Genomic DNA, 23,882 nt, shown 5'->3' on the forward strand with positions numbered 1-23,882 from the left:
TAAAGTCCCAACTATCAGGAGTATCCCTATAAAATCGGGACATCTGGTCACCCTAAGTCGAGGGTCAGAGAAATAGGAGGGGAAGGGTCTGGAGCGTGGGGGCCCCAGTCCCCTTCAGAGAGGGAGTGTGTCTGGGATCCTGACGCTCGGCTCCTGAGGAGGGAGCTTGCCAGCGCTGTACACAGGAGGGCTGCATGGCATGGCATGTGTGGGGATGACCAGGTACCCCAACGCTTCCTTCCCCGCGGAGCACAGGGCCCAGTCCTGCTGCCACTGACTCCAGCAGGAGCAAGTTCAGGGCTCCTTCCTGAGACCTTGAGACAGGGGTTCTGTCCGTTCCCCCTCCCTTTTAGAGACCAGTCTGGCTCCTTGATGCCAGGCTCCTGAACGTCAGCTGCTTTCTCATTGCACGCAATTCCTGTGCCCCACATTGGGGTCTTCCAGCGAAAGGATTCAGGAAGGGCTTGGTAGCGTTACTACATCAGCTCTTGACAAGCGCAAGGGGCCATGTAGGGAGAAGCCCTTGGCTTCTGTGGGGTTACCCACCAGCCCTCGGATTAGCTCTCTGATGCGAGGTTACCTGCCAGCCACGGGGTTACCTGACTTCTGCAGGGCTGCCATCGGGGTATCAGTCCTTTTTCTTTTCCTGCCCTGCAGGCGAAATCAAGGTCGATGTTCCATGTGGGACAGAAGAACCAGCCCGCATGTGCCCCAATGGGACCGAATGCCGTGAGTACTGGGAAGGCCCGAATTACGGGATCACGCAGTTCGATAACATCCTGTTTGCTGTGCTGACTGTCTTCCAGTGTATCACCATGGAAGGGTGGACCGAACTCCTTTATTATGTGAGTCTCTGCCTGCAGCAGCCCTGGGCTCTAAGGCCGTCACTGCCTGGCATCTGGGGGGCAGGGCAGGCAATGCATGAGGGGTAGGGGGCTCCCTGCATAGATTGCTTTTCGTTACTTGGATAAAGAAGCTGTGCTTAGCGGTCTGGGAATCAGGACTGTTGTGTTCTCTTCCTGAGTCTGCAGCTGAGTTACAGTTTGGCCTCAGTTTTCCCATCTGTAAAATGGGGGTGATGATCTCACAGGGTGAGTTTGTTAATGAATGGTTGTAAAGCATTTTGATCTGCCTGCTACCCACACTGACTCTGTACTGCAGGGTCACCGCACCCACCTGGCACGGGTGTCATCTCTATACTGTAGGGCCATCGAATCCACCAAATATGAACACCGGCTCTACTGTGCCTGCCTGGCCCTGCCCCTGCCCCTGCCCTGTAGAATCACTGCAACCCCTAGAGAGAGGCACAAATCTTTTTGGCCAAAACAACCCGTTTCTCAGCTCTGAGTTACGTGAGTGAGACCAGAACAGACCTGGCTGTTCACGAGCCCTGAATCAACGGGGGCATATTCTCAGCTGGGCCAATAACCATCATCCCGAGGCAGCCAGCCCCCCAGCAGCCCTGGCGCTGGGACCAAGAGGCATCTTGTGGCTGACACGTGTCCAGACTCCAGAGGGAGGTTCGTGGCTTCTCCCGGACTGCAGTTATGAAGCCACCAGGCAGCAGTGCCCAGCCGAAGGGGAGCCTGCTTCCAGGATGCTGACAGGCTGCTTCTCGCTCAGCATTTTGTCCCTGATCCAAAGTGCAGTGGGGTCCTTACTACCAAGAGGCCAGGCACGCGGCTGGCCATGTGTGCAGAATTAATGAGCTGGGGCGTTCTGCTGAGTCAGGGAGAAGGATGAAGTGCTCCACAGAGATGGGGGGCGGGGGGAGAAGGGGAGAGAGACAGAGGAAGAGAAAAAGAGAGAGGGCGGTGCCTGGCCTGGAGCCCGTAGGCCTTGTGGCAGTTGGAGAATAGGGGATGAAGCTGGGCCTGCCTGGTGGTGGTGTATAGGGAAAAGGTGCCAGATGGGGCCTCTCACATGCACAGCCAGGGGGCGCTGGATTGCTGGGGAAGGTGACAGGGATGTGTGTGTGAGTGAGAGAGAGAGAGGGTGACAGGACCAGCCCTACCTGTGTCATAATTAGTTGCCTTGCAGCCTGAGGGGGTGGGGCTAATGGGATGGGTTACCTGAGAACACCTGGGTCTCCTAAAAAGGGCTGAGCAAACCGAGTTCCAGGGAATTCTCTCTCTGGGAGACAGGTTGGCCCGGGTAGGAAGTAGGGAGTTCCTTGGCAGGGGAAGCAGTAGGAACTTGCTAGGATAAAGGGCCTCCAGGGAGGAAGTCCTGGGACCTAGGGCTCAGCTAAAAACAGCAGTTACTGCAGAGCTGTCCCATGCCATGAGGGGTGCTCTGGAGGGGGTGCCCCTGTTCCAGTGTGGCTGCTGTGTTAGCTTGCAAGAGGGGAGTTCATTAGCGAGCATGGCCCTGTAGTGTGCGAGTGGCCTTGCAGGACTGTTGAGAGAACCTGTGGAGGGAGCGCTGTGGAAAAGTAGGTATGTTAATTTGCAGCTGTGTAAGTGCTGGGTTATGGTAGCATAGCTGTAATATGTCTGTGTGTGTTACCACTAAAGTGTGTAGGTGTCTGAGTATGTCTGGTGTGTGCAAGGACAGCCCTGTGGTGCATTAGCCTGGCTGGGGGATCTTGAGTTTAGCTGTCTGGGTATGAGACTGAATAGGACGAGAGGTGCTTTGAATGGTGACCTGGCCAGTTAGTTCTGGGAGGAGACCAGGAAGGAAAGCCCAGGGTGCAGTGGGAAGTTGCCTTGATGATCCAGAAGGGGGCACTTCTCCTGTCGGTTAAGGGCTGTTGAGCTCAATGCTTTGCTTGGGAGGGAAGCTGTATGCCCACAGCATCTGCCTTTTGGATAAAACACTGTAGTGAGATCACTGGAATCCCACGGCTCTGTCCCCAAGAGTAGCTGCCTTAGCCCGAGGGTCCTGCTCAAATTCCATTTGGCCTCCCCAAGCCCTCCCTTGAAATCTGTGTGTGACACAGGATTCGGCTTTGCTTTCTGCCAAAAACTGCCATGCAGTGTTGGTGTGGGTTGTTAAACAGCTGCCATGCTCCCCCGCAGAGGTAGCTGCATTTTGGTGGTGGGTGGCAGATCCTTCTCTAGAGACCATGAAGCACTTGGGGCTGGAAAGCGCAATGTAAACATAAATTATTCCTAGTTCCATGAGCTAATCACACTAATGCAGGAGAGAGACCTCGTGTCCCAGGCCCACCGCAGCGGGAGCAGCGCTGCCTGCATCTCTCTCTAGTCCCCAAAGGCTTCCAAGTGGATTTGTAGCAGCCAGCATTGCTCCGTGAGTCAGCCGTTGCCAGCCCTTCCAAACTGGTGGTGGGTTAGGATCTGCTTTGCGCCAGTCCTCTTGGCGAGAGCTGACCTTCCAGAAGCAGTGGGAGCAGGAGGAGCTCCAGAATGGAGCCCTGCAGTAGGACGGGGATCCCGCAGGACCTGCTGCCATAATGGCGGGAGCAGGATTGAAGACCAGTCCCACGCGGGCTCTGCTCCAGCACCTATGCTGGCCTCTGGACAAGGGCTTTGCGTGGGTGTGCACTGACTGCTGTGCATGTGGGAGGGCAGGTGCACAGGGGATGGGATTCACAGCCAGGGCATAGGCTCTACTCAGGTTCCACTATGGAGCCTTTTCCCTCCTGGTTCCAAGCTGGCCCTGGGGCAGGGAATGTGTCACTGGGCCTTTCCCTTCTGGGGGGTGCCCCTCCAGACTGGCCCCTTGGCAGTGGGACTGGCTGGCTGGGCAGGCTGGGGAATGGTTCACAAGACCTTTCCCAGCTAGATGGTGCAACTCCAATCTAGTGCCCAGCGTGGCTGGGTCAGGAGGCTGGGGGATGGGATATTGTGGCCTTTCCCTTCTAGGGCCTTGGTTTGAATTCAGCTCCATTCACTAGTGACTGAGGTGCGCTACCATTGGTCCCTACGTGAAATTAGTTAAGTGGGTCTGAGCCCAGTTCCTAGCAGCTGCGTGCCTATGTCCTCTCTTGCCCCCAAAGCTGGGTTCCCCCAGTGATAGGGGCATGAGCATGGGAGGGAAGATGCTGTGCTGTGGGGAGAGTTAATGAGTTATTGCTCCAGCGAGCTCGCCTGGCTTCTATCCTGAGCACAGACTTCCCCTTAGGTATTGGGAAAATCACACGGCGGCTCTTTGTGCCTCAGTTTCCCCATATTGGGTTTGGTCTCCACTTACCTCCCCCCGGAGGTGGGGTCATTAATTGCTTTACAATTCAAGGCCCTTGGGTGATGATGCACCTTAATTACAATCTCACAAGCCTCCAGCCCACCTTCTGCTTCACGGCAATGACCCAGATGCCCGCAGGCCAGCCCATATGGCTGATAGAGCAACGGTCATAGGAGTAAATGCAACTTCCCCATCAGCTGTGCACCGATGTGTTTGCCCCTGTGATTAGGGGATAAAACAGCCCATCGGGGGGTGCCTGAGACCCAGAACCCCCCATGATCCAGCAGCTTGAGCGGGGGGGAGTTCAATTGAGCCAATCCATCGGTGGAACAAGCCCTTATGACATATTCTGTCACCGACAACCCAATCGCTCTGGACCATCCCACGAACTCCCGGCCTCCTGGGTAATTGCTTCCTCTTAACCCCCCTCCTTTTCGTCTTCCTCACGTGCCTTTTGTGCTAGATTTGAAAGGAGCCCTGGATAATTAACCAGCGACTCATTACTTTCCGGCCTCTTGCAAAGGAGGGGAGCAGAAAACGTGTGCATCGCATACAATTGTCTTACCACCGTCCAGCGCCTGCTGCCCCATCCAAACTGTGCCGCGGGGCTGATGGCTGCGAAGCAGCTGTTGCACATCCCCCCCCCCAGAGACAGCTGCATTTCAGCACAGAGGATTCTGTTGTTGTTTTACAGTCTGAGAAGGGGGGCGGGGAACAGACACTGAACCGGCCGAACCATTGGCAAGAGGCAATGGCAGTCTGCCTCTGAGTGGGAGCTAAATTGCCAGCAGAATCTGGAAGCAGTGCCTAGGGGCAGGAGGGCTCAGAGGGCTGGGTGTGTGTGTGTGTGTGGGGGGGGTTGTTGCACCTTCCGCTGAGCCTACATCTACGCTGTAAGTTAGGGGTGTGATCCCCAGCTCTGATAGACGTACTCCTGCTGCCTCTTGTGCAGATAGCGCACTGGAAACAGCAGTGTCGCTGTGGGCTGCAGGGGCACTGGCTCGCTGCCCCCAGTACGTCCCCACGGGCCCCAAGTGGGTTTGTGACGAGGCAGCTGGTTCATGCTGCCGCTGCCCGTGCTACCGTGGCTGCACTACTCAATAAGAGCCAGCCCGAGTATGTCTGAAACACCCCCAGCTCCTAGTGCAGATCCCGAGTCACCCTGGCCCTCTGGCAGGACACAAGCACCTTGTCGAATTCAGGCCCCTTCGGGATGGGAGTGGAGAAGCTGCCCTCACAAGGCTGCCACAGCAGGGGAGCCTGGACCCAACTCGGGGCTTGCTGACTCTGCCCCCTGCAGTTACGGGGAGATTGTGGGCATGGTAGAGGCCTTGAGATCCCTTCACATGCTCCCCACTCCCCAGGCACCGCTGTCACCAGACCCCCTCTGCTGGGCTCTCGTTAGACTGAGCAGCCGGGAGACTGCCACTCACTTTGTTCCTTGGCCTATATTTAGCAGCGAGAAATGGGGACAAGGAATCTTTAGCAGCTCGTGGAGCGGAGGCTCGCAAAGCGCCCCATCCCCTCTCCTGCCCCTCCAGCCCCTGGCACCACAAAGGGGAGGACAAAGAAGCCAGTCGGGAGAAGGGTCCATTAGCACCTTCCCTGGAGCAAACCCGTGACCTGCTGCTAATGTCGGCTTTCAAGGCACAAAGTGGGGAGCGGCCCAGTTCACTCTGAGCTCCCCGGGGCAGTGGCTGTGGGAGGGAGCCGGCAGAGTGGCCTGTGGTTTGTTAGCAAGCCGCAGTTAGTGGGAGGAGTGTAACCTAGCAGGTAGAGCAGGGCTCTGAGAGTCAGGACATCAGCTGGGCATGTTCCCCCCATCCCCTGCCAAGGTGCCCCAACTTGAGGAGCAAGACAGGTAATCGGTCCCCGTGGCCTATTCCGTCTGTTGCTGCTGGTGGGGGACGGGCGGCTGTTTGTGCTAACCCCACTGGTGCCGTGCCCATCCTATATAGGGTGACCGTACATCCCATTTTGGCTGAGACGGTGCCTTTTTTTAAGCCCTGTCCCAACTTTTGGGCAAAACTTGGCGTTTGTCCCATTTGCTCTTGCCAACTGATGCCTAGTTTTGCCAAAAAAAAAGTGGCGTGCGACCCCTAGCAGAGGATGGAGGAACGTGCAGGGGGTGACTGCTCGCGTGAGCGGTTCGGGCCAGGCCAGCCCTGCATGGGTGAGGGGCGGGGCGTAGCTGCTTGGGTGAGTGACGCGAGCCGAGGGGGGTGAGCATTGCGGGACGGCCCCACATGGGCCTGGGAGGTAAGCAGCATGGGCGGGTGGCTCGGGCCAGCCCTGCATGGGGGAGGGGTTCAGGCCAGTGGCTGATGCCAGCTCGGCCAGGGGGAGGGGCTTCAGGCTAGCCCCAGGTGGTGTCCAGTTTTCCCTTTTGGGAAATATGGTCACCCTAAGCCTAGCAGGGGCTGGACTGCAGACTCAGCTCTCTCGGAAGTGGGCTAGGAGTGGGCCTGCTGAGCTGGCCGGCTGCTTGGGGTCCATGGTCACCGGCCCCTCCTCGGAGGGAAGGAACAGCCTGGCCCTGGCACCCCGCACTGGCTGAGTCACTCCCTTCTCTCCCAGAGCAACGATGCCTCAGGGAACACTTGGAACTGGCTGTACTTCATCCCCCTCATCATCATTGGCTCCTTTTTTATGCTGAACCTTGTGCTGGGGGTGCTGTCTGGGTAAGTGCGTGGCCCCCTGCCCTGGGCTGCATTCCCGACTGGCTCCCAGGGGCCCAGGAGGCTACGTAGGGAATCGGGCATGGGACTGGAAGCCAGGGCACCTGGCTGCTGTTCCCAGCTCTGGGAGGGGAGTGGGCTCTGGTGGTTAGAGTGGGGAGGCCTGGAAGTCGGGTTTCCTAGGTTCTGCCACTGACTTGCTGCATTAGCTTAGGCAAGTCACTTCTGTGCTCTGTGCCTCAGTTTCCCCACCTGTAAAGCGGGGAGAGTGACACTGACCCACCTTGTAAAGAGCTGGGAGATCTGCAGAGGAGAAGTCCTAGGTGCGATCCTCCGGGAAGGGGTCAGAGCAAACCCAAGAGGCCTTTGCCATTGCTGCTGTTGGATTCCCTGGCACACGCCCTGCACCCACAGCCATGCTGCTCACCCGCCTTTCACCCAGAGACGTGGGCACACGGATATCCGTACACATAGACACACGTGTAGGTGTGCATGTCTCACACACACACTGTGTGTACACCCCTTGCAGTCCATGTAGGTACATGGGCGCACACATGGGCACCCCTTACACAGGTGCACACATACTGCATAGACGGACACTGGTCACATACCAGACACATGTACACACCCTTCTCACACAGGTACACACACACACATACCCAGGGTGCCCTGGATGGCACATGCTCGGGGGAGGAGGCGCATTCTGCCCCGTCCTCGTGATCCCCACCGGCTCAGACATGTGCAGGGCAGCCTGGCAGACAGTTTGGCTGTTTTGATGCCTGCAGGGAGTTTGCCAAGGAAAGAGAGCGGGTGGAGAACCGGCGGGCGTTTCTCAAGTTGAGACGGCAGCAGCAGATTGAGAGGGAGCTCAACGGCTACATGGAGTGGATCTCCAAAGCGGGTGAGGACTCCTTTCTGCCACAGCGCCGGCCGGGGGTGGGGGGAGCGTATCCTTCTCCGCTGTAATGCACTGGGGGACCCTTGGCAAGTCCCTCCCCCTCACTGGGCAGAGGTTATTTCCCTGACTCTGGGAAGCGTGTGTCAGGTCGGTTCCCATCCCATGCCCTGGCTTTCACTTTGAGCTGCCAGGACACCCAAAGGCTCAAAGACCCGGACCACCAGAGGTACTGCGGCACCTTTGAAATCTATGGGAGTTTGGCGCCCAAACACATCTCTGGGGCTGGGCCCAAAGCTGGCATGCGGATCTGCCCGAAAACTTTCGATGAACCCAGCCTGCCAGTCCGCTCAGCAGGGAACCCCAGAATCTGAGTGAGCTCCATGCAGGCTCCCAAGAGTATAATTCCCCTGGCTCTGATCTTTGATGAAGCATCATCTGCTCTTCCCCTCTCGCCCCTGCAGGGTCACTGACCAGCTGCTAGGGCTAGAGATGGGTGTCCTGGTGGGAGTGAAGTGAAAGATGCAGACCCCACACCTCTTTCCATATTCCCCATCACTCCTTTCCACCCCAGCCCTCCTCCCTCCTGTGGCATTCCTGTCTGCCTTCCCCTCCCTAGGGCCTTCCAGCCAGCCTACGCCACCTCCTACGTGCCCTGGGGAGGGGTGCCCCGTAGTAGGAGCCCTTTGGCCATGTGGCTTATTTCTGCATTGGACCTCCACGTGGCGCCATGGGCCCCCTGCCCCCTGAAATGTGGTAACGTAGATGCCCTTCACTCCAGCCCTCGACTGTAACGGCCCCAGCCCGGCCTCATCCCAGCACAGCTTGAGAAAGTTTCCCCAGAATTCCAGGGGCGTGTTGTTGCCTAGATTAATTCCCAGTTCTTTTCTCTCAGAAGAAGTGATCCTAGCGGAGGATGAGACGGAGGAAGAGCAGAGGCTCCCGTTTGATGGTAAGCTGTGTGTCCCTGAACCCCTAGTGGCTGGAGAAATAGTGGCTCCCCTGGGACTTCCAACCACAGCTGCAGTAACAGTGGGTTGTCCAGGGGGCCGGCTGGAGGGCTCCGTATAAACAGGTGCTGTTCATCTGTCCATGATCCAAAAAGTTCCGTAGATAGAAAAATAGTAGAGAAATTCTGGTGCTGCCTAGTCCAGAAGGGGGCACTGTAGGGAGTGGGGCAGGAGCACTGGCTGTTGGGGGAGCTCCCGGCTTCTCCAGCTCCTTTCAGAAGGGGGTGTTGCTGGGAGCAGGGCAGGATCACCAAGAGGAAGCTCCTAGCTACTCCAGCCCCTTCCAGCCGGGGCACTGTACAGAGTCCGACTGGGAAACCCAAAGGATAATGTCTGTTTCTCTTGCCATGTTCCTATTGTTGGAGCTCTGCGGAGAGCCACCATCAAGAAGAGCAAGACAGACTTGCTGAACCCGGAGGAAGCAGACGATCAGCTGGCCGACATCTCCTCAGTGGGTAGGTCTGCAGCCTTGTGCATGGCCACGGGGGGGCACAGTGTGATGTGGGGAAGGACAAAACCTGTCAGCCGCTGTGATGCTTTCCAGGGCTGTGAGTCACTTTACCACCACTTGCCCTTAGTGTTAAGGAATCATATCTGTGCCTGCTGTGGGCCAGCTCCCTGAAATCACCAGCCTCTGGCAGCAGGGGTACCGCTCCCCAGGCCCGTGCAGGCCTCACTCTGTCTGTACAGGTTAGTGATAGGCATTCGCTGACCCCCAGGCCCTCTGAGTGCCGCTGTTCCACTGAAGGATTGAACTCACAGCCCTGGGTTTAGCAGGCCAATGCTCAAACCACTGAGCTATCCCTCCCCCCACCAGTGTGATATGTTCTACTCAGGATTGCCACTTAGCTTAACACACTTTGAGCTAGTGAAAACAAGACGAGATTGAAGTGATAGTGAGTAAGAATATTGGAAACAAATGGTTATCTATAAAACAAAATCATAACACACTTTCTAGAGACTAACCTTAACGGGCAGGGCACTCCCCTATTTCCTACACGATACCCCAAGTTCTGTCCCGGGTGTTTTCAACCAGTTTGGTTGAGATCCGTTCTCATAAGATCCAAGCCCTCTCACCAGTTAAAGGAATAACTGGGAGTTCACCTAGTTTCAGAAGTTCATTGTCTTACCTGTAAACTCCTGCTGGTTTGTATTTTCCTCCAGCCCCCATAATCTGTTAATTTGCATTTTGCTCAGACTGTAAATGGACGTCTATTGTGTACCAGACAATTTGCAGTTTGCACATGCCCGGCTAGAGAGAGAAGCGTCTCCTTCCCCCTGCCTGACAGGCGCATGTGGGCCACCTTTTGGTGACCTGCCTTAACTCACAGACCGAGGGAAGATCAGTTTTAGCATTTACGCATCGCTCCCCGCGTACTCCCCATAAGTGCCTCTTGCAAAGATGATGAGGATGAGCGTGACACAGGCTTTCAGTAGCGACCTTACGTGACCCCTTTTGGGTGTGCACCCAGGGATCCCTGTGCCCCTGTATACGCCTGGGCCCTCTGCCAGTTGGCATCCGGAGGTCCTTGAGTCACGCTGCAGTTTCATTTGGATGCAGGATCCTTCTCTTGCTGTCCTACAGAGGGGTTAGGAGGCTGACCCCAGTAAGTGCCCCGAGAGCCTGGGCCCAGGCGCCATGTTACTCAGCCGGGGAGCTGGTGGAGAGTCAGGAGGCCCAATAAACCGCCCCCTCTAACACCTGTGCCAGCCACGCTGCCCAGGGGCTGCTCCTAACCTTCCTCTCTTCCCTCTGCAGGTTCACCCTTTGCTCGAGCCAGCATCAAAAGTGCCAAGCTGGAAAACTCCACCTTTTTTCACAAAAGGGAGAGGAGGATGCGCTTCTATATCCGCCGAATGGTCAAAACTCAGGCCTTTTACTGGACAGTCCTCAGTCTGGTAGCACTCAACACATTGTGTGTTGCTATAGTACACTACAGCCAGCCAGATTGGCTCTCCGACTTCCTCTGTGAGTATGGCCAGCGGCTGAGCACGCGCCTCTTCCTTGCCCACGTTCCCTCGGATTGAGGAGTCCTAATTTCCGGCTGTTTAACTCCTGGGGCACCCCAGCCCTACAGGTGGCTGCATTTCACCATTGGGGGAGGTGTCCCTATTCCGGATGGTTAAACGGCCACTGCGCCCCACCCCAGAGAGGGCTGCTCCCTAGTGCTGGGTGACCGATGTCTGCAGCACTGTTCCACGTTGCTAAACAGTTGCCACACCCCCTGCACCAGAGGATGTAGGCGGGACGGACAGTCTCCCTATGTGAGTGTCTATCAGAGGGCAAAGCCCTCTGTGATCCTTCGGGGTGAGGGCGCTCTAGGAATGGAAGAGTTTATTAGTGTGTCATTCAATGAGCAGTTTCATTTCTCTTAGTGGAGAGAGCAGCGGGGTAGGAGGGAGCTGGCAGGGAGATCTGGACAGGTCTGAGCCATCTCTTTCTCTCTCTCTCTCTTTCACAGACTATGCAGAATTCATTTTCTTAGGACTCTTTATGTCCGAAATGTTTATAAAAATGTATGGGCTCGGAACGCGGCCTTACTTTCATTCCTCCTTCAACTGCTTCGACTGCGCCGTAAGTCTGCCCCTCCTGGCCCGCCACGGGACCTGGGCTCGCTTGCACCCGTTCAACCAGGAGCAGCTCCATCAGGCTGTATTCTGGTTTCAGTTACACTGGTTTAAATCTGGAGTATCTCTAGTGGGCCGATTCTGGTTTCAGTTACACCGGTGTAAATCTGGAATAGCTCCTTTGGATTCGGTGGTTTGTTACACCAGTGTAAACTCAAAGTAACTCCCTTGAAGTCGACTTCACTGGAGTTAATCGGGACTTACAGCAGTGCAGCTGTGATCAGAATCTGGCCTTGTGGAGTTAGTGTGGATTTACGCCTGCATGGGGTTGGAGGCAGGAGTGTGTCTGTGAGTGTCTGTGTGCTTTTGTACATGCCAACGGGTGGGTATGGGGGGCCGGGTGAGAGTGCATGCACAGAGGTGAGCATTGGCAGGTGGGTGCCCACATGTGCCTGTGATCATGTGTGTGCCCTTGGGTATGGGTGTTGGAGTGCATGTGTGTGAATACGCAGCCTGTCCTGAACATGCTGTCAGCGCCCGTGGGGGGTTGGGGGGGCGCGGAGGGCATCAGCGCCAAGGTTCCCTGCACAGCCAAGGCCCAGAGTTTTTTGTAGGCCGCTAATATGGTCCTTTGCTTTCTGGCAGGTTATCATAGGGAGCATCTTTGAGGTGATCTGGGCTGTCATGAAGCCTGGAACATCCTTTGGAATCAGCGTGTTACGAGCTCTCAGGTTATTGCGTATTTTCAAAATCACAAAGTAAGTGTTCTTGCTTCCAGTGTCCCTAAAACGTGTGTGTGTGCATGTGTGTGTGTGTGTGTGATGAGTATGTGTGTGAGTGATGTGTGTGTGTGTGAATGATGCATGTGTAGCACGCTTAGGGTTGCCAACAGTCCCTTATTACAAGGGATGTCCCTTGTTTTTTCATTTCTGTACAAGATTGGGAGTTGCTGAGTGCTGCAAAAATCAGCAAGAAATACACCCCCCCAAGTACTAGTTATTATTAATAATAATTATTATTAATGATAATAATATTGGGAGGAGGAGTGGGGCAGGAGCGCTAAGAAAACCGTCTCTTATTTTTTAAATATGACATTGGCAACCCTAAGTTACAGTGTGTGTATGCTTGAGTGCGTGTGTGTGTAGTATGTGTACACGTGCTCGTGTGTGCTTGTGTGTCCGTTTGTTGGTGTTCACCATTAACTTGAACCCTGGGCTGTGCCATGCCGTATAAACACCTAAAGGCACATTGGATTTGTCTCATGCAGCCGGCAAGTAACCCGGCCACAGACACAAGCACCCAATCACACGTGGACACCTGCCCACCCACCTGCTGTCACCCAATCCCACGCTGCCAGGGGCTCACCTGTGGTTCCTTTGGTCTCTCTCCGCAGGTACTGGGCTTCCCTACGGAACCTGGTGGTGTCTCTCCTGAACTCCATGAAGTCCATCATTAGCTTGCTGTTCCTTCTCTTCCTCTTCATCGTCGTCTTTGCCCTTTTGGGGATGCAGCTCTTTGGGGGCCAGTGAGTAATTGGGGGGACCCTCCGAGCCAAGCCCTCAGCCAGCCTGTTGCCTTCCCAAGATCCCATCAGGCTCTGGGACTGGAATAATAGGGAGCTGGTTACAGCCAATGCTCCTGCATCGCCTCCTGTAGAGAGAGGCTGGGACTGCAGTAGATGGGAGCTCCTCCTGCAGCCAGCAGTCCTGCCCCACTCCCCTACAGCGCCATCCGCTGGGAAAGACTGGGACCGGAGCAGAGATTCCTGACTCAACTTTTCCCCTCTGACATGGCAGGCAGATAAGGGCGTGTGTGAGTAACGGGCCTGTGTGTGTTGGTTTGGTGTTTCCCCTGCACAGGTTCAATTTTGACGATGGGACCCCTTCCACCAACTTCGACACTTTCCCAGCAGCAATAATGACAGTTTTTCAGGTACAGCCTCCATTGCTCGGTCAGTGTCACAGGCAGTGAGAGCGGGGCGGGGAAACAGGAAGCGGCATCACTGCATGAACTTAGGGGAAAGGCCCTTCTGAAGGACACCCACAAAGGGGAAGTGATTGGTTGTGGGCTCTTATTGAACTCACATGCCTGCTGGACCCTTTGGGAGGAAACACCCTGCGTTAAAGATGCCCCACTATTTTCATGACGGGCCAAGAAAGTTCCCAGGCCCCATTGCCGAGATTCCCAGTAAGCCGTCCAGCAAAACCAGACTGGACCCACTCCCCCACCCGCCCCCATTTTGAAGGTGCAATGTTCACCATGGCTCAGAGAGGGATGGAGACTCGTCTTCCCGTCTCAGTGTGGGTCATGGGGGTGGCATGTGCCCCTGAGCACTGTCTGAAAGGATTCTCTGCCTCCGGTGGTGCCTTGTTCTTTTCCCTTTCAGATCTTGACTGGCGAAGACTGGAACATGGTAATGTACGATGGTATCAAATCTCAGGGCGGCGTCCATCAGGGGATGGTGTACTCGGTCTATTTCATTGTTCTCACCTTGTTTGGTAACTGTATCCTTTGCTTGGTGGCCCCAAGAGAGAAAGACATCAGGCGGGAGGCTCTAGTGGGAATCAAACTCCTAGGTTCTAACCCCAGCTCTGGGAGGGGAGCGGGGTCTAGTGCTTAGAGCAGGAGGGGCTGGGAGCTAGGTCTCCTGGGTTCTGTTCCCAGTTCTTTGTGGGGCTCCAATGCCCCAGTAATGGGTGCATTAGGAGTAGCTAGCCGTCTCGGTAGGCAAAGGGAAGAGAGCGATTCTGAGCCTGGAGCAGCTGGGGCTTGGGGCTGTGAAACTAGTCCTTGGTACACTGGGCCAGTGCTCGGATGGGAGAGCTGCAAGGAAACCCCAGGTGCTGTGGGCGCAAGCAAGCTCTGCATGTGCATCACAGTCCACGCCCCCCGTGCCGAGATAGCCCTGGGAATATGCTGAGAGCCAGGTGTGGCTTGAGCTGGGGCAAGGATGGTTGCCCTTGGCCTCAGGGGTGTTTGGAGCTGGAGCGGCTGGTGGCTCTGCCTTGACTGGGTGACCAGATACCCTGCTGAACGTGTTTTTGGCTATCGCCGTGGATAACCTGGCTAACGCACAGGAGCTCACCAAGGTGGGAGCTGCTTCCCTGGCAGTGGGGGGTTCAGGAACCCTGAGATCTCAGAGCGGCCTTAGGGGCCCCTTTGGAAGACTTCCTTAGGGAGCGAACTATGGCTGAAACATGAGCAGTGTCCTCGCAGGGGTCGGCAACATGTCCATACACGGACACAAGTGTCCATGGTAAAAATGTTCAGGTCCGGGGGGGGTGCTTACGGGCAGCTCCCCATTCCTACTGTTGCAGGTGGAGGCGCAGCCAGGCAGCTCTGCATGTTGCCTCTGTCCTCCCTCCCCGAGCGCTGATTCCGCGGCTCCCAGCCCATTGGCCAGGAACCGCGGCCAATAGGAGCTGCGGGGGCGGTGCCTGCAGACAGGGCAGTGCGTAGAGCTGCCTGGCCGCACCTCCGCGTAGAAGCCGGAGAGGGGGACATGCCACTGCTTCCAGGAGCTGCTTGAGGTAAGCGCTGCCCGGAGCCTGCACACCCCCCACACCCTGCACATCACCCCCCTGTCCCAGCACTGATCCCCCTCCCGTCCCCCGAACCACTTGGTCACAGCCCGGAGCACCCTCCTACACGCCAAGCCCCTCGTACCCAGCCCCACCCCAGAGCCTGCACCCCCAGCTGGAGCCCTCACACCCCCCAACCCCCTGCCTCAGCCTGGAGCCCCCTCCCGCCCCACGCCAATGTCCATCACTAAGTCCGGTAATTCTGTCAAGCACAACAGGGTGGTGCTGACCCCTTGTTGTAGCTGAGGAGTGGGCTAGTGGCTGAGGCGCTAACGCTGCTCCTAGGAATTAAGACTGCTGGAGGCTGAAAGGCCAGGGGGAAGGGCAGAGCATTTAAATAGCCTGGTGAGCCTTGGTGCTGGGGGCAGGCTCCTTCTGCCTAGTTCACTCCCTCTTTCTTCCCCCATCACCTTCTTCTTCCTTTCCAGCACAGGAGCTGCCCCAGCCCCTGGGCTTTCTGGCTAATCTTCCGTCACCTGTTTCCTACCTCTCGTCCCCGGGAGCTTGTCGGACTCCTGGCTCCATTACGCAATAAGAGAAACACACTCCCCTGTCCGCCCCTCAGCCCCAGCCTTTCCTTTGCCCTAGAGAGACACTGATCACACCCAACTCCCTGGAGTCCATGGTAGTGGTGGCATCAGCTGTGTGTCATAGGGCCTATACAGCTAGCCGCTATGTATTCCGAGGGGTTTTCACCTTCCTCTGAAGCAAGAGAGACCAGCTACAGCTGGAGACAGGACATTGCTTGGGGTGGGCCCAGTTCGCCGAGGTGGTACAGAGAATCCTGGGTCTAAATGCCCGGCTGGTGGGCCTGGCTCATGTGCCTGGGGTCTTCAGATCTGGGGTGGGGAAGGAACTTCCCCCCAGGTCAGATTGGCAGGACTCTTGTGGTTTTTTTGATTTCCTCCGCAGCGTGGGGAGCCCGCTGGGATCACCTGGGCTCATCTCACCTAATCCGTTCCCTGCCATTGCTGAGGCTTGGGCATTGGCAGAATTTGTTCCCGCCTGTTCTCTGTCCACGGCACACACCAGTTCAGGCTCCTGAGGGCTGGGATACTTTGCTGTGTGGTTGCTGGTGGTGCCCTGTGCTAGCCAGGAGCTCACACCTGAGGAGCGGATGGTCCCGTGGTCTGGCCTTGGGCTCCTGAATTCTCCCTTAGCTCGAGTGGGGCGGGAGGATGGGTGTCCTAGCCTTGCGGCCACTCCCGGCTGGGGGCTGCAGGTATCACCCTGGCTCTTGAAGCATGAGTCTCCTGAGCTCACAGGCACCGACTTTGTCCTTTCCCGGGGGGGTGCTAAACCCCTGCTCCGCCCTAGGCCTTGCCCCCGCTCCACCCCTTCCCCTAAGTCCCACCCCACCTCTTCCTGCCCCTCCCCCAGCTGATCTGCGGCAGGAGGTGTAGGGAGGGAGGGGGAGGCGCTGATAGAGGGGGCTGCCGGTGGGTGCTCAGCACCCACCCTTTTTTCCCCATGGGTGCTCCACCCACAGAGTCAGCACCTATGCCGGAGCTGTTTTCCAAGCCTGCAGCAGGCTTGTCACCCCCTGTGTGGCCTCCCCCCCCCAGAGGGGACAAAGCCGCCGCACCAGGCAGGGTGAGTTACACCCCAAAGGGGCCAGGAATCAGGGCGGGGTTGATGGGGATCAAACGCCGCTAATGCTCGCCTGTGTCTGTGCCTATCAGGATGAACAAGAGGAGGAGGAGGTGGCCAACCAAAAACTTGCACTACAGAAAGCCAAGGAGGTGGCAGAAGTGAGCCCCCTGTCTGCAGCCAGCATGTCTATAGCGGTGTAAGTGCCGTAGGTAGCGACACCGGCGGCCAGGGCACGTACCGGAGCCTCCCCTCAGGCTCTCTTGTTCCGTGATGCTGTGTCCGGCCACGGGCGGCAGAGCCTCGGCACCGGCTCATGTTGCAGGATCGGGTCTCAGGACAGCTAGAGACAAGGAATGCTCGGGGCTGCAGTGCACTGTGGGGAGCGGGGCAGGAGCACTGGCTGTGGGAGGAGCTCCTGGCTACTCCGGTCCCAGCCCCTCCCAGCAGGGGGCGCTGTGGGGACCGGGCAAGAGCGCTGACTGTGGGGGGAGCTCCTGGCTACTCCGGTCCCAGCCCCTCCCAGCAGGGGGCGCTGTGGGGAGCGGGGCAGGAGCACTGGCTGTGGGAGGAGCTCCTGGCTACTCCGGTCCCAGCCCCTCCCAGCAGGGGGCGCTGTGGGGAGCGGGGCAGGAGCACTGGCTGTGGGAGGAGCTCCTGGCTACTCCGGTCCCAGCCCCTCCCAGCAGGGGGCGCTGTGGGGAGCGGGGCAGGAGCACTGGCTGTGGGAGGAGCTCCTGGCTACTCCGGTCCCAGCCCCTCCCAGCAGGGGGCGCTGTGGGGAGCGGGGCAGGAGCGCTGGCTGTGGGGGGAGCTCCTGGCTACTCCGGTCCCAGCCCCTCCCAGCAGGGGGCGCTGTGGGGAGCGGGCAAGAGCGCAGGCTGTGGGGGAGCTCCTGGCTACTCCGGTCCCAGCCCCTCCCAGCAGGGGGCGCTGTGGGGAGCGGGGGCAGGAGCGCTGGCTGTGGTTGGGGAGGAAAAGCAGCTCAATTCTAAAGGTGTTTCAAGAATCTGTCCCTGTTTTGGCTTCAGGAAAGAGCAGCAGAAGAACCAAAAATCCTCCAAGTCCGTCTGGGAGCAGAGAACGAGTGAGATGCGGAAGCACAATCTGCTGGCGAGCCGGGAAGCCCTGTACAATGAGATGGACCCCGAGGACCCGTGGAAGGTGACCTACGCCCGGGCCATGCGGCCTGACATCAAGACCCACCTGGACCGGCCCCTGGTGGTTGACCCTCAGGAGAACCGCAACAACAACACCAACAAGACCCGGCCCAACGAGCCCTCTCTGGAGCAGCGCTTCAGCCAGCAGCGGGCTGAGGATTTCCTGCGCAAGCAGGCCCGCTACCACGAGCGCTCGCGGGAATTCAGCAGCTCCCGCAGCTACGAGCAGCCTGATGCAGAGGGGCTTGAGGCCCGACGGCAGCGCAGCGGGAGCAAGGAGACCAGTCTGAACCAGGACGGCACCTACCGGGAGCAGGGCTACGAGAGCAGCCGGGAGCAGGGCTACCGCGACAGCGCCTCGGAGCGGATCCAAGCTGTCGACCCCCACCGCAGGCACCAGCACCGGCAAGGGGGCAGCAAAGAGAGCCGCAGCGGGTCGCCCCGGATGGCCGAGGGCGAGCGGGATCATCGGCGGCAGCGGGCCCACCGCCGGATGGGAGAGGAGGGCGGCGGGGGCCGGGACGAGGGCAGCAAGGTGGAGCGGCGACTGCGGCACCGGGAAGGGAGCCGGCCCTCCCGCGGGGACGTGGAGGGTGAGCAGCCCGACGGGGAGAGACGCCGGCGCCACCGGCACGCCGCGCAGTCCACCTATGACACGAACAGCAAGAGGGATGACAGGGAGAGGCGGCACCGGCGCAGGAAGTGAGTGGGGGCACCCGGGCGGTGGGGTGGAAGGGCCCCTGGACATGACAGCCGCCAGGAATCAATGAGGCTGGGGGGGACGGGGCTGGGGGAATTGGGAATTCTGCATCCCGATCTCCTCACTTTGTACCATGGCGGAGGGGTGCTGTGGGGAAAATGGGGAGCCAGATCGGGGTGGGGGGTTGTTTCAGAGACAGAGCTCCCCATCTTCAGAGTGCAGGGCCCTCGCTCAGCCAGCAGTGGGCACAGGGCTGGAGAACAGGGCCAAGGAAGGAGTAAGGGGCTGGGAAAAGGGAAGCAAGGGGTGGAGCCAACGGGGGATGTATCAGCTATCGAGCCGGAGGCTCTTCGCCGTCCCCTCTGCTGATGGGAGCATTTCAGACAGGCACCAAGGTCTGCTTGGCCACATCCGCCCGACACTTGTCCCTCTGGGAACTGGCTGAGACCCAAGAACTGGTTCCATACGGGCCATCCCAGATGGAGGTGATTGTCAGTCGTTGACCAGCACTGCCCACTTAGCCAGCCAGTCCCCCACCACCACCCTGGGGCCGAATCAGAGCTGGTGCCCCTAGAGGGGAAGGTCCCATGTCCCATTCCCTGATCACCTGAGCCAGCAGTTAGTGGGGCCAGAGCAGCAGGCTGTCCAGGTTTTTCAGAAGGGAGATGAGGCCTCCTACTCCCTGACTCTGATCTGCGTCATTTCCTTTGGGTAGAGAGAACCAAGGCCCCAGCCCAGTGCCCGGCCCGAACCTCTCCACCACGCGGCCGATCCAGCAGGACATGGGGCGCCACGAGCCACAGGTGGCGGAGGACATAGACAACATGAAGAACAACAAACTAGCCACCACGGAGCCCTCAACCCCCCACAATGCCAGCCACCTCCAGAGCCCAGCCAAGGTGGGCCACCATGCTAACTGCACGGCCACCCGGGCATCCCACAACCTTCCTGGCACCCTGGGCCAGCCGCCCCCCAACTCCCAGAATGCTGCCAACCGCCAGGCACCCAGCAACCCACCCCAGCCCGGGCTCCCGAAAACCCCCGAGAACAGCCTTATTGTCACCAACCCCAGCACCCAGAACAACCCAGCTAAGGCTGCCAAGAAGCCGGAGCACACCACAGTGGATATCCCAGCCACCTTCACACCACCCATCAACAACATCGTCGTGCAAGGTAGGCACCGGATGGGGGGTGCCCTGGGGCAGAGCTCGATCCGCCCCCAGCGTAGGCGCTGTGGGGCAGAGCTTGATCTGCTCCCAGCGTAGGAGCCGTGGGGAAGAGCTCGATCCGCCCCCAGCGTAGGAGCCGTGAGGAAGAGCTCGATCCACCCCGAGCCTAGGCACTGGGGAAAGTGGGACTTTCTTAGTGCAGCGGTTTTCAAACTTTTTGAGCTGAGCCTTCCCCTCCCCCAACCCAAACAAAAATAGACACAATACCTGCCCCTCCCCCCTCGGGCTTTCAGGGTGGGGAAAGGCGCGTGTGATGGTCTCTGGGCGTGGAGGCTGCCAGGAGTGGAAATCGGTGGATGTTGACACTGACCCACAGGCTTGATGGCCTGGTGAGGTGAGTCGGGGTGGAGATGGTGCTTCCTCCCCAAAGCACCTGGTGTTGCCGCTCGCTCCGTCCCCCGCCTCTCCCCCCAAACATCCCTCCACGCCCCACAGTTTGTAAACCTCTGGCTTAGTGGATAGTGAGGATAATGGTATTGACCTGTCTTTGAAATGTGCTTTGAGCTCTTTTCCAAAAGACTGTCTTCAAAATCTCCTTATTGTTGGGGTCTGAGCACTGATGGGGGGGCAGGCAAATGCCATCACAAACTCAGCCCCCAAGCCCAGCCCAATCCATAGCTCCTCCCCAGACGTGTAGCTCTGCAGAGATGGTATCCATCCCTGGCCAGGCCCCAGCCAACGGGGTGGCTAGAGTTCAGTGTTAAATGGACCCTGCAAGGTTGGATGGATCTGCCCTGCGTCCCTGCTCCGTTGCATCTGAAAAGTCTCAGTAGTTCCATGCATGTTGTGCTTTCGATTCCAGAGTTCAGAGCCAGGGTCGCTCTGCAGTAACACCCCGGTGCAAGCAACCCACCAACCAAAAAACCTTACAAGACCAGCTCGGTTTGTGCAGCTACCCAAGAATTCCCCCAACCCTTCTATCTACCTCACAGAGGCTGCGTAGCTTCATGCCCCTCCTCTTCCTCCAGGGATGGTGTCCTTAGCCTCTGTTTGTCAGAAGCTGGGAATGCGCGACAGGGAATGGATCACTTGATAATTCCCTGTTCTGTTCATTCCCTCTGGGGCACCTGGCACTGGCCACTGTCAGAGGACAGGATACTGGGCTAGATGGACCTTTGGTCTGACCCAGTCTGGCCGTTCTTACGTGTGAGAGTGAGATCCATGGGGGCATCTCTCCTGAGATTCAGGGCTGGTCCCAATTTAGGGGGGAAGTAGCCCATGTCCATCAGGTGGGGCCTCTAGCATAGGCGCTGACTCCGTGGATACTCCATCCCTGGAGCACCCATGGGAAAAATTAGTGGGTGCTCTGCACCCACCGGCAGTCAAGCTGCCCCTGTCCCACCTCCACCTCCTCCCCTGAACGCGCCGCGTCCCCGCTCCTCCGTCTACCTCTCAGCACTTGCCACGGCCAAACAGCTGTTTGGCAGCGTAGCAAGCTCTGGGAGGGAGGGGGGAGGAGGAAGGGCCGGGGCGGGGATTTGGGGAAGGAGTCGGAATAAGGGCAGGGAGGGGGCGGAGTTGGGGCAGGGACTTTGGGGAAGGGGTTGGAATGGGGGTGGGGCAGGGGTGGAGTTGGGGCGGGAGGGGTCGAGCACCCACCGGGGCGAGCAGAAGGCGGCGCCTATAGCCTCTAGGAGACAAATCAGCCCTGAAGGGATCAGAGCTCCGGCATAGGCAGACAGGCACCGGTTGTGTGGGTCGGGGCTCCGAGTGGGGACAGAGCCAGGCTGTGGGTCTGGCTCAGGTGCTGAGGGTTGCCGGATCTGGGGTGGGGAAGGAATTTCCCCCAGGTCAGATTGGCAGGGACTTTGGGGGGTGGAGGGTTCACCTACATCTGCTGTATGGGGTGTGGGGCACCTGCGGGGTCCCTCTGGGCGGGTCTCTTCTAATCAGTTCCCTGCCATGGCTGAGGCGTCGCGCACTGGGGGTTCTCTGCCTGTGGCCACCACGGTGTCTCTTCAGTCCTGCTGAAGTCGCTGGGTCAGTGGCAGTGACCACACAGGTCAAGCGAGAGGGTCCGATGGTCCCTTCTGGCCTGAAGCTCTGGGGTACTATGGCCGTGTATTGCCTCTTGGAGCCACAGTGCCACAAGGGTACCCTTTGGAGACACCCTATGTGGGTGTGTGCGCATGTGTCCCCCCAAGGCTCTGTGTGTGTGAGTCTGTCCCCGAGCCTGTGTGTGTGTGTGTCCGTCCCCGAGTCCCTGTTTGTGTGTGTGTGTGTCTGTCCATGTCCCTGAGGCTGTGTGTGTGTGTGTCCGTCCCTGTCCCTGAGGCTCTGTGTGTGTGTGTGTGTGTCCCTGTTCCTGAGGCTGTGTGTCTGTGTTTGTCCGTCCCTGTCCCTGAGGCTGTGTGTGTGTGTGTGTGTGTGTATGTCCTAGGAGTGTGTGTGTGTGTGTGTGTGTTTGTCTGTCCATCCCCAAGGCTCTGTGTGTGTGTGTGTGTCCGTCCCTGTCCCTGAGGCTGTGTGTGTGTCCATCCCCGAGCCAATTTGTGTGTGTGTGTGTGTGTCCCCGAGGCTCTGTGCGTGTGTGTGTGTGTGTGTCCCCGAGACTCTGTGTGTGTGACTCACCTGAGCTCCCCTTCCTGCGGAGGGATAGGGAGCTCTCTGGCCTGAACCCTAGCCCCATGCACGGGGAGGCAGCATGCTGTGAGTGTTACAGAGTGATGCAGAACAGGGCCCGGGGGGCGCCCCCCGGCAGCACTAGGCTCAGGTGATGGTTGCCAGGCCCGGGTCTCCCCGCCCGTGTCTGCAGGGATGACATTAGCTCCCCTGTAGGCTGGCAGGAAGGCAGCGGCTGTGCCGTGTCTGGTTCCGGGGTCCCAGGTCGGTGCTGACCACGTCACTTCACTTCGTCCTTCTCCCCTGTGCAGTGAATAAAAACGCCAATCCAGACCCACTGCCAAAGAAGGAGGAAGAGAAGAAAGAGGAGGAGGATGGCGAGCAGGAGGAGAATGGGCCCAAGCCCATGGTTCCCTATAGCTCCATGTTCATCCTCTCCACCACCAATCCGTGAGTACGGCTCTTGTCGGGGCGGGGAATTGAGCGGGCAGACGGTGGGCCCATGCCAGGAACAGAACCACTCCCCCTAAGTGAGGAAAGGAGGCCAATGGCTATCCAACCCTCCTGTGTTTGAATTCCCTGCTTCAGACTGAAGGGTGAGCGTCTGGCCTGCGGGAGTGGGGGGATCCCGGCAGCACGGCGTAGCTGGCCAGGTGCATTGTGGGGGTTTGCTCCTTACTCTGAAACATCAACTATTGACCATGGCTGGGGGTCAGCTATTGGCTTCGTGAACTGTGATCCTGATCTGGTGTGGCAAGGAGTGGGGACGGCTGGCCCAGAGGGGCCCATTGGTCTGCTCCAGGGTGAGGGGGATACCAGGTCAGAGGGGCGCATTGGTCTGCTCCAGGGTGGGGGGGATACCAGGTCAGAGGGGCGCAGTGGTCTGCTCCAGGGTGGGCGTACACAGTGAGTCTGGGTGCCCCTGGCCCTGAGTGCCATGTGCCGTCTTTGCCCGGCCAGGTTCCGCAGGCTCTGCCATTACATCGTGAACCTGCGGTACTTTGAGATGTGCATCCTGATGGTGATCGCCATGAGCAGCATCGCGCTGGCCGCTGAGGACCCCGTGCAGCCCAATGCTACCCGGAACAACGTAAGTCCTGCCGCTGAGCCGAGGCCGCCCTACCCCCACGGAGGCTGAGGGCTTCTGCCTTTCTAGGTAATGCAGTTAAAACCTATCTCGGATGCCATGGGATAAAAGGGAAGGTCCTTTCATGGACTGAGAACTGGTTAAAAGACCAGGAACAAAGGGTAGGAATTAATGGTAAATTCTCAGAATGGAGAGGGGACCCTAGTGGTGTTCTCCATAGGGTCAGTCCTAGGACCAATCCTATTCAACTTATTCATGAAAGATCTGGAGAAAGGGGTAAACAGTGAGGTGGCGAAGTTTGCAGATGATATTAAACTGCTCAAGATAGTTAAGACCAAAGCAGACTGAAGAACTTCAAAAAGATCTCACAAAACTAAGTGATTGGGCAACAAAATGGCAAATGAAAATTAATGTGGATAAATGTAAAGTAATGCACATTGGGAAAAATAACCCCAACTATACATACAATATGATGGGGGCTAATTTAGCTACAACGAATCAGGAAAAAGATCTTGGCGTTATCGTGGATAGTTCTCTGAAGACATCCGCGCAGTGTGCAGAGGCGATCGAAAAAGCAAACAGGATGTTAGGAATCATTAAAAAGGGGATAGAGAATAAGATGGAGAGTATCTTACTGCCCTTATATAAATCGATGGTACGCCCACATCTCAAAAAA

General features: G+C 57.9%; 1 protein-coding gene across 9 annotated transcripts in view; it reads left to right on the forward strand.

The window, feature by feature from the left end:
* CACNA1A (calcium voltage-gated channel subunit alpha1 A) overlaps positions 1–23,882 on the forward strand; it is a 172,058-nt gene that overhangs the window by 84,581 nt on the left and 63,595 nt on the right. For 6 of the 9 annotated variants that reach the window (XM_034792254.1, XM_034792246.1, XM_034792250.1 and 3 more), the window contains 17 exons: positions 658–845; positions 6,724–6,827; positions 7,610–7,725; positions 8,615–8,671; positions 9,089–9,184; positions 10,489–10,698; positions 11,192–11,304; positions 11,943–12,055; positions 12,691–12,822; positions 13,157–13,229; positions 13,684–13,801; positions 14,319–14,386; positions 16,561–16,667; positions 17,500–18,330; positions 19,044–19,501; positions 22,431–22,569; positions 23,080–23,209. In XM_034792254.1, coding sequence (XP_034648145.1) covers positions 658–845; positions 6,724–6,827; positions 7,610–7,725; positions 8,615–8,671; positions 9,089–9,184; positions 10,489–10,698; positions 11,192–11,304; positions 11,943–12,055; positions 12,691–12,822; positions 13,157–13,229; positions 13,684–13,801; positions 14,319–14,386; positions 16,561–16,667; positions 17,500–18,330; positions 19,044–19,501; positions 22,431–22,569; positions 23,080–23,209 — 3,053 coding nt within the window. The remainder of the gene's footprint in view (positions 1–657; positions 846–6,723; positions 6,828–7,609; positions 7,726–8,614; positions 8,672–9,088; positions 9,185–10,488; positions 10,699–11,191; positions 11,305–11,942; positions 12,056–12,690; positions 12,823–13,156; positions 13,230–13,683; positions 13,802–14,318; positions 14,387–16,560; positions 16,668–17,499; positions 18,331–19,043; positions 19,502–22,430; positions 22,570–23,079; positions 23,210–23,882) is intronic. The other 3 variants (XM_034792247.1, XM_034792248.1, XM_034792249.1) reach the window with 3 other exon arrangements.

Source organism: Trachemys scripta, chromosome 16 (genome assembly GCF_013100865.1).
Source record: "Trachemys scripta elegans isolate TJP31775 chromosome 16, CAS_Tse_1.0, whole genome shotgun sequence".
Classification (NCBI taxonomy): domain Eukaryota; kingdom Metazoa; phylum Chordata; order Testudines; family Emydidae; genus Trachemys; species Trachemys scripta.